The sequence below is a fragment of the Cicer arietinum genome, chromosome 4 (assembly GCF_000331145.2).
Source record: "Cicer arietinum cultivar CDC Frontier isolate Library 1 chromosome 4, Cicar.CDCFrontier_v2.0, whole genome shotgun sequence".
NCBI classification, from domain to species: domain Eukaryota; kingdom Viridiplantae; phylum Streptophyta; class Magnoliopsida; order Fabales; family Fabaceae; genus Cicer; species Cicer arietinum.
The window spans coordinates 8,898,497-8,908,949 of NC_021163.2; the positions used below are offsets into that span (position 1 = coordinate 8,898,497).

Genomic DNA, 10,453 nt, shown 5'->3' on the forward strand with positions numbered 1-10,453 from the left:
TATATTTCATCAAGAGTTTGAAATTAATTTTATTAAAGATTTACATATGCTTTAAATCAATTTTAGGTATTTAAAAGTTTTAACTAATTGTTTGTGCAATTGAATTATAGTTATGTTGATATGTACCAAAAATAAATTTTATTAAAAAATAATTTAATTTTATGCAATACTTAAATTTTCGTTTATTTTTTAACATTCAAATTATTATTATAATAAGGAAAATTAAAATAAAAAATAGCATTCAATTATAAATACATACTTTAATTGATAAAAATTTAGTGTTAACATATTTTTTCAAAACACATATATATAGTAAACTTTTGTTCATTATATTTTTTAATATATTCATATATTATAATTTTAAATAAATATGTGTATATTAATAATTAGAAGTAACTTTTTTAATAATTTTTTATATATTCTTATTTTATGATTATTTTCATAAATTTATAAATTAGTGATTGAGATGAGCATTGAAGGAGATTAGGAGAGAGAGGAGAAAAGAGGAAAGGTCTACGTAAGCTTTTTGACTGATGTGGAAAATATTTTTATAAGTGGATGAAATAGAATGAGGTGGCATTCGGGGTCTGTTTTAAATATATACTAGATATTGGCCCGCGCTTTGCGCATGAACATTTGATATATTAATATTTGATATATTAAATTAAGATTAAATTGTACTTTAACTTTATAAACATTACTCTTTGAATTTAAAATCAAAGATGATTAGTAGATAATAGTTATTAAATGATATATTAGAAGTAGACAAATGTTATGTTACACAAGTGAGACAAGCTGTGCATCATACACAAAACTTTTATCGACCATTGAATTAATAAGTTGAATGATTCGGTCAAATGAGATATTACGAGACTTAATGATTCAATGGTAGAAGATAAACTCATGCATGGTGCAAGATGGTTTTACCTATGCACATTAGAAAAAACTAAAAAGTAATAATCTTTAATATGATTTTATTGTAATTTTCTATCACATTTTTTAGATATATTCAAAATAATTGATAATGATTTAAAAAATTAAAGTTAAAATATTTATTTGAACTAATTAATTATTTGGACAACATTTTGTATAGTTTATATTATCGTTGTTATTGTTGCATTTATATTCATTTTTCTTCTATAAAATTTATTAATGCATTTATAATGAGCTTGAATTTATTAATGCATTTCTATAAAATAGTTTAATTTTAAATTTTCAAGTGTTTTAAACTGCACAAACTTCACTTGTTCTCATATTTTGTGAGCCTGAATTTTTTAAACAGCACAAAATTCATATTTTGTGCTAAAGTATACTTTCAAATCAGCACAAAATTCACATTTTCTCTTCATGAAATTTAATGCATATGCACTTACAATATAAAGTATCAATTAATCACATTTGTTGGATTATTAAAAATATTTAACTTAAATCATATTATATCTTAAATGTCATACAAAAAATATTTGGTAATTAATTGACAGCGTAAAATTTTACGAAACAAAATCGATCACATTCTCCATATGAAGTGATATTGAGGGGTGTGAAAAATTCTTCCCTTAATCTTAGATATTTCAAAGACAATTTTTAAACCAAAATATTGTCATTACTTTATCAACCAAGTTCATGAGTTCTTCACTAAAAATATATTCAAGACATGATTTTAAATTGTGTTACCCAACTGCCGTTTTAACAACATTACAACTATAATTTAGACCGCATTTTTCTGCAATTTAAAAATTTGTAGCGCTACAGCGACAACAATCGTAATTTAAAATCATGATTCAATGAATTGATATCATTGTCACTTGAAACAAAAGACCCTGGTTCTTAATTAAAATCAAAGAAACAAGTAATAAGGGTGCAAGTATACATTTTAAAGGATATAATAATAATGATATAAACCCCAAAGAAAGGTATATATGTGGTTTTCAAATTGCATATACAAACCAACTAAATAGATATCCAGTTGGAGAACAACAGGAGATATTTAAATACAATCTATTTCAAAGAATTTCATTATCTTGTACTCAGTTTCGAACCTGACGACAAAAATTTTCTGTTTTGATTACTCTATTTACAATAATTTGCTGAGACCTCTATGGAAAATGTGATTTGTAAGATAACTTTTCCTTTGCATATATAGGCTCCTTCATTGATTGGTTGTGACATTAGAGAACTGTACGACACTACAAAGAAACTACTAAGCAACTCAGAAGTTATTGCAGTAAATCAAGGAAGGATTAGACTAAAAAATCCTCAAACATCTCTTAACAATCAATGCTTTTAATACTAATAACCTTGTGGTTTTGCAGACAAACTAGGAGTTCAAGGGAAGAAGGTGAAAAATAATGATGATTTGGAGGTAATTCATTTTCTCAAATTATTATCGGTGTCGACGTGTAAATATATGTTTCGTGTCTTATGTCTATGTTAGTATTTGTATTCCATAGCTTGTCACTTAAATATGTAGATACTAGATACTATAACTAATAGATGTTTCCTTGGAGAGAAATGCACTTGTGTTAGTAGTGGGAAATTTCTTCATAAAACTTGTTGAAGATAAACAGACTAACCCCTATCTATAAGGATATTAAACTTATAATCCTAAATAAATAGCGAAATCAGGAAAAATAATAATTATAAATTTATAATAACTAAGTAATTTGAAAACTAATCTAACAAGATAATTTAAGATACTCTAAGATTAGAAACAGATCCTACGAGAGAAACTAAGATACTCCAACATTATATTAGATATTCTAAGATGATATCTTAATTTCTAACACTTCTTGAAGCACATGTGCAGGTTTGGGCAGGCCCTCTCAGTTATAACAAGTTAGCAATGGTCTTATGGAATAGGAGTTCATCGAAAGCAAGAGTGACTGCATCATGGACAAACCTAGGTCTGGAACCAGGAACTTCAGTTAATTTGACTTATTTTGTTCTTTACAATCCCATGAATTCATAGCATTAAGATACCTATAATGTTTAGAGTTTTTGACTATTTATATTGAAATTTGCAACATTCAACACAATAATCAGTTTCGTGAGATATATCTGCTGAATTAGACTCACATCCTGGTAAGATATATGTCCTGAGTCCGAACCAAGTTCTCGATATATTTAGACAGAAAAGGAGACAAACAACAGAAGACAGGACTACCACAAATGCATTGGCAATCATTCGAGGTTCCGTAAAAGGAAACAGAAATCAATTGGAAATTTATTTGTCAATAGGAAATGCAGAAACAAATGAATATAATTATATCTCTAATATGCTTCTCATTGTAATCTATACAATGAGGAACATTTGATCTCAATACGATACACCTTCCAAATTATAAATACTGTGAATCTAAATGATGTTCATTTAACATTTAACCCATTTAAAGGATAAGGGATAAACAAAACAGTTGAAAAAAGGAACTATAAATACTAGTATTGAGAATTTTACAATCAGTATTCACAATGTTCTACTTCTCTAACTAACTAACCCTTTTCCCCTAAATATTATGGACCTTGCTTTTAGGCCTAAACAAGCTAATTTATATCCATAATCCCCATCAGATTTTACATGTATTCTGCCTTTGTATTTGTAAAGATTCCAAAGCAGTATATCAGGAATGGCAGCAATGAATCAAAAAGAATAGTTACAACAACACTAATACAGTTAACCATCAAGATATTGAAATGAATATTGATTTTCTCTGCACTAATCACAACAAGACTATCTGATTCATCCTCTCGGTCTCAATGAATATTGAAATGCAATTTTTATCATATAGTTAACCATCAAGATGTTTACTATTGTTAAATGTATTAGCTATGTAATCCAGTTAATACAAAAAAAAAAAAAAACCAACACACATAAGACAACAATAATTTTAATATTCTACAAATTTCTTTCAAGTTGGAACTCACCAATCTACCAATTTGTGAAGTATAAACACACATAACAAAATTGATTGAAATGATAAATTAATGTTGAAACATTGATTCAAAATAATAAAGTTTAAATAGAAAAATATCTCACCTAGTTTCTGTCTTAAAGAAGACCTCTCACAATCATTTCCCGAAGAAGTTTCTCCGCTTTTTCAATTTCATATTTTTCAAAGAGGGAATGAATAACTATTTCATAAGTTAAAGCATCTGGAATGCAGCCATTGTCTTTCATTTTTGAAAACAAATCCAACGCTTCGTCCAACAAGCCCTTGTTACAAAACCCTTGTATCATAATGGTATATGCATAGACATCAAGATTGTAGCCTTTGACCAAAAGATATTCAAAAATCTTTTGTGAATCCTTTATTCGTCCACTTTTACACAATCCATTGAGAAGAATATTATATGTGCACATATTTGGTTGAATACCCAAGTCTTTAAATTTTTTCAATAATGCAATTGCCTTATCATCATCATTGCTTTTGCATAAAGCATCCAATATAGAACTGTAAGTATATATATTAGGTGGTTGGCCCCTATCATGCATCTCACAAACAAGCTCCAAAGCATATGTAATTCTCCCCGATCTGCACAAACCATCGATGAGGGAACTGTAAGTTACAACATTAGGAACAATTTTTCTGGACTGCATTTCTTTGAAGAGGTTCATGGCTTCATCCACCATTTTAATCTTACAAAGTCCATTAATCACAATAGTGTAGCTCGTAACGTCAGGAGCCACTCCCCTTTGGGCCATAATGTTGAGTATACTCTTAGCCTTGTTCACTTTATTAACGAGGCAATATCCATCTATTAAACAGTTGTAAGTAACAATACTCGGCTTTATGTCATTTTTCATCATCACAAGAAACACATTTTTAGCTTCTTTCAACTTCCCTTCCTTACAAAAAGCATCAACCAATATATTAAAAGTATACACATTTGGGTTGATGTTTTCCAATGTCATTTTTTTTAACAAATCAATTCCTTCTTTCAATTGACCCATGATGCAAAAGCCACTAATTAGTGCATTGTAAGTGACAACATCAGGAGAAATTCTCTTGACAACCATTTCAGAATATAAATCACAAGCATCAGAAACAAGTTTATCTTTGCACATACTATCAATAATCGTGCTGTACATTACCACATTAGGTTGAACCAATTTCCCATCAACTCGTCTCAGCAACTCTAGAGCTGCTCTTGTTTCTCCAACTTTACATAACCCGTTGATCAAAGTCCCGTAACTAACTTGATTCAAATGAAATCCTTGTGCTACCACCTTGTCATGAAAGTGCAATGCTTTATGAACCTCGCCTTTGAGACAAAAACCCTTGATGAGTGTATTCAAAGTTATTGTATTTGGGTGATAACCCCTTTTGAGAATCTTTGAGAAAACAGAGAAAGCAAAAGTGATATGACCTAATTGGCAAAAACAATTGATTAAGAGACTGCAAGTTACAAAGTCAGGGTTAATTCCCCTAATTTCCATTTGTTGAAAAAGGGAAATAGCAATTGAGTAATGCTTAGCTTTCACAATGGAACCTAAAATCTTGCCAAATTCAATGGGTGGTGGGGTAGGATTGTTATGGAGCAAAGAATTGAACAATGAATTGGCATTGTCAAGATGAGGATTATTGAATTGAGGGAATAGGGTTGAAGCTGAGAAACAAAAAGAAGGAATGAAATTAAAAGGAAGAAACTTTTTGGGAATGAAAAGAGAAACAAACCTTGACCTAGTTGAAAACAAAAACATTGTTTGTTGTGGTTGCAGTGGCTGCGATAAACAAAACCTTCGAATTTTCATGTTTGTATCAAACTCACTTACATCTCTCGTTATCGCTTGAGATTGTTTTTTGGAACCACAATTTTATCTTATTAAATAACTAAGTTGACATAAAATATAAATACCAATAATTAAATAATTGACTATTTTAAATAATAATAATAATAATTAAATAATTGATTTTGCTAAATAACTTGACATCTAAATAAAAAAAAACACATTAAACATTAAAGAAAATATTACTTTCTTTTATAGAGATTCATTAAAAAGACACAATTTGTTTTTGATGAGTGCATTATTCTCACACATAACTGAGTCTTCTATTAAAGTTTAATTTTGCACTGATAATAATGTAAATAAATTTTATAAACTCTACTAGAATTTGAAGTACATTGGTTTTAAAGAATTAAGTTTTGGTGTATGCCATATAATACTAATTATAATCTTTATGTCAAATATGTGTGTCTTTTCGTATTATTAGTAGTAGCAGAAGATAGTGACATTAATTCATTTTTCAAAAAATGACTTTTGTTTTACTTAAAAATAGCAAAAAAATATCACTATTTATAATTTCAATCACAATTCTGAAATTAGTGATATTTTTTAGGATTTTGAAAAAAAAATATATATATATATTTATAGTTGCATGAGTAAAAAAAAAACAATCATGGTTGCTTAATGTAGTTGCCCAGATAGATTACAGAGACATATGTTGATACACATATAATACACCATTGAAGTTTCTTTCCAATTTTCAAAATCTTCATCAATTTTTTATTTATATATAAGCATTTTTTTATACAATTATGGGTGTTGCGGTTGGGTGGGATTGATTCAAATAACAAAGAATTGATAGAAGTGAATTTGAGAGAAAGAGGGTTTAGTGTTGCGGTTGCTCTATTTTTTATTGCATATGGAGAGGTGCAGATAGCAGATGGACAAATAGAAGAGTAAAACAATCTAATCTGTAAGCCGAACACAGGAGCGTCCTCTGTGACAGAAATTGGGGTGTAATAAGCAACCCGTAGGTGTAGGAAAGAAACGTCCAACCAATAATAGCCCAAATTAATATGCCGAAGTCAGAAGTAGGAAATAGTTGTGTAAAAGTCGTCTGGTCCAAAATTCATTTTTTAGGATTTCTAAAAGTTATTTATAAAAATAAATAATTATTTTACTTATCCATGCTAGAAACCTTTTTTTGCAAAATACTCATTTTAACATAATATTATTTTTTCCTTAACATTGACAAATATAATTTTAATCAAAACTCTCATAGAAATACGTCATTTTTTTTAGAATAGTCAAAATGATAAAATAAATAAATATAACACCAACAATTTAAATTAATTACTAAATAAAAATAAATATGTATAAAATCATCATACCATAGCAACTATATAAAAATAAAGAAAATCAATATCAATATTACTAATATTTGAAGATAATTATTTGTAAAATAAATAATTAAAATAAGATATATTTAAAAATAATTAAATATAATTATGTGCACATTTAACATTAGTCAAACCTACAAGAAAATATCACATTGACTACCAACGCACATATACACGTAAAATTGCCTAAAATTTTATTCTTTAAAATATGTACACCAATATACTATTATTTTTAGAAAAATATATAAAAAATAAAATTTAATATTTGTTATTTATATCACTCATTTAGTCTAATATGTACAAAATTAGCACATAATAGAAAACACATATATATAAAAAATAATCTTAAAATTAATCAACATATATTCTGAAATAATTTATATGCTAAATTAATTATTTAAAATTCTATTTCTTTAATAAAATAGTTTATTACAAAATTTGAGGCGTTATATTGATCAAATTGTATGTAAAAGGATTTTGTTATGAATATAATCAATGGTGCTTTCAATCCTTAATATGCATTGACATAGCTTGTGGTTAATATGCATTGACTTAGTTTGTGTTTCTAGTTTGTTTTTCAATCATACAAAAAAAGAATGTTTACACTTTCTTTTGTTCTTGTTCTAAGCCTCTCTTGTGCTTAAAATGTTTTTTTTAATATACTCATTTTGCCAGGTTAAAAGAAAATACATAATTCCTAGGCAGGATCCATGTTGTTGGAAAATAGAACTATTTAACAATTTGGTTTTGAGAGTCATTCCTTGAAACAAAACAACATAGCCAAAAGAAAAAGAACAATGCCTGGAAACTGAGGAGTAAATGCCACTGCGTGCTTCAACCTTTGCGAATTTCCAAAGACCCTTTTATCTATGGAACTTGATCATTAGAGACTACAAATTTTCTTTGCCTTTTGCCTCTAAGTATCAGTCTAAGGATTTGACTCTCATGATCTGACTCTGTCGGAAATGATGATATTTATGGAAGATTGTTGAAAATAATAATGACATTAATGAGAGCTAGTGTTGGTGTGAATTAAAAAATAACGAAGTCTCACCTAGGAGTGATAACATACACTAGTAGTGTTTATAAGGTGGAGGTATGGAACTTGGTGTGTGCTCCAAGGTGGTGGTATGAAAAATTAATAAATTATTTATTTATTTAATTTTAAATGAATGATTGCATTTTTTATCTTTCATTGATACGTTAATTACATAATTTCTCTCCACCGAGTCAACATTCAACATTTGATCCAGTCAGTTCCTTGCCTCCAATTTCGGGCGTCAGTTCTCTGATCAAACCCTAGCTATTTTATCGTTTCTTGGTGGAAACACTCATCAGATTGGAGCGCACGTTTATGTGGTAAAAAAACCTAAAGATTAGAGCGCACGTTTAGTGTATCAAACCTAATGGATCGCTCTTTTTTCTCTGATCTAGTTGCATATTTTCTCTATAAATATAGGGTTCTCCTTAGTTGGAAAAGCACACCAAAAGCTCTCCACATCTTTTCTCTCTTCTCCCCCTTTCTTTCTCACTTCTTCTCTTTCTTTTGAGTGGTCTTAGTACCATATTACGAGTGCTAGTCATTCAACTGCCATATTGATGGTGTAATTCTAAAACGGTTTTCTACGGTGCATGAGAACTACGATACAATGTATGTGAGTTGTTTTATCATGAGCACTTCGTGATTGATAGTCTGCCTTTCACAATTTGGTAAGTGCCTCGAAACGTCTTAAAGAGAGCGACCTAGTCCACGACTGAACCCAGTAATATTTTCGGTAGCATAAATTGTTTTTTCAATTTTTTTTCGAAATTCAAAAATAACAGCCTCTAAGGTTTTACCTCTGAAGATAGGAATGTAAAGTCAAGTGAAACATGCTCCAATAATCTTCCTTCAACAACGCAACTCAAAGGCAAGCATCTGACTCTGATATACAATGCTACTCTTTCTCTACTAAGTTGCCTCTGATAAGTAATTCAACACCAGAAGATGATTGGGTTTGACTCTAAACTTCTCACTACTTTTGACTCTGATTTTCATACTTTGCCTCCAACAAAACCAAAGTGTCTGACTCTGAGAAAGTCAATGTCTATGATGAAAAAGTCGACGTCACATGAAAAAGTTGACAATTCAAAAATAACAGCCTCTAAGGTTTTACCTCTGAAGATAGGAATGTAAAGTCAAGTGAAACATGCTCCAATAATCTTCCTTCAACAACGCAACTCAAAGGCAAGCATCTGACTCTGATATACAATGCTACTCTTTCTCTACTAAGTTGTCTCTGATAAGTAATTCAACACCAGAAGATGATAGTTTGACTCTAAACTTCTCACTACTTTTGACTCTAATTTTCATACTTTGCCTCCAACAAAACCAAAGTGTCTGACTCTGAGAAAGTCAATGTCTATGATGAAAAAGTTGATATCACATGAAAAAGTTGATGCAACATGAAAAAGTCAACTGAACATAAAAAGTCAACGAATCTAATTATGATAAAAGTCACGGCTCTGGAAACTGACTCTAAAGACACATTCTACACACGACTCAGAAACATAATATGATGAAGGCGTACTGCCTCTGATTGTGATACTAAAGATTCAAATGACCAAGTAGTTACTTTTGTCCACACTCTAATGGATTAAAGAAATGCAATGCAAAAAAATCATTATTGATATGGTAACTTACAATTCTCTTATTGATGGTTTGCTCAAATTTAGGAGAATCTCATATGATTTGGAGTTTGTTAATCAGATGCATCATAAAGTTCAACCTCCTAATATACTCACTTACAGTTCTATTTTGGAAATATTGTTGGGTTGGGATTTTACAAATTGTATTGCATTTGCTCTAGCCAATATCTTATACTCTCATTTTATCTCATGTGGAGTAAACCTGCTTTTATCTCATGTGGTTCTGTCATTAACTGAACTATTGTTCAGGCACAAGCTTGGCATTTAAATTGATGTGTAATGAGTAGAATATGTGTTAAAGAGAAGTATTGAGAGTTGGAAAGGTCATGAAATTGTTGTGAGGAACACAACTTAGAGTTTAGATCTTGAATGCTTATAGGAAGCATGCTTCTATTTTCTGCATAATTGCAGATTTTGGTTACATGTGGTGTTAAATTGTAGACTTAGTGCTTAAAATTGAAGCAATCTATATGGATGACATGAAAGATGGTTTAAAAGATATACAGATTGCGACATGGACAACTAAGACGACCAACACTTCGATACTACTAATTTAAAAGATATAGGACACCTACATCGATACATATATGATAGTTTTTCCCCTTCATGGATTCATCTACTTCCAGAAAAAATAAACTTGTTG

General features: G+C 29.5%; 1 protein-coding gene across 4 annotated transcripts; it reads right to left on the bottom strand.

Moving 5' to 3' along the window:
• Positions 1-1,835: 1,835 nt before the first annotated feature.
• On the bottom strand, positions 1,836-5,801 carry LOC101508654 (uncharacterized). Of its 4 annotated transcripts, none has more exons than XM_027333989.2 (2): positions 4,034-5,801; positions 1,836-2,197 (listed from the first exon to the last, which is right to left on the bottom strand). In XM_027333989.2, exon 1 carries the CDS (start codon positions 5,747-5,749, stop codon positions 4,046-4,048), a length of 1,704 nt encoding a protein of 567 aa, XP_027189790.1. In that variant the 5' UTR covers positions 5,750-5,801; the 3' UTR covers positions 1,836-2,197; positions 4,034-4,045. The 4 variants fall into 4 exon arrangements, with proteins under 4 accessions (XP_027189790.1, XP_027189791.1, XP_004496166.1 ...); XM_027333990.2 differs by having other exon boundaries at positions 1,837-2,176; XM_004496109.4 differs by having other exon boundaries at positions 1,837-2,186.
• Positions 5,802-10,453: the final 4,652 nt, after the last annotated feature.

What these genes read in the sequence shown, in the direction of transcription:
- LOC101508654 (XM_027333989.2), bottom strand. Translation starts at nt 5,749, where the DNA reads ATGAAAATTCGAAGGTTTTGTTTATCGCAGCCACTGCAACCACAACAA.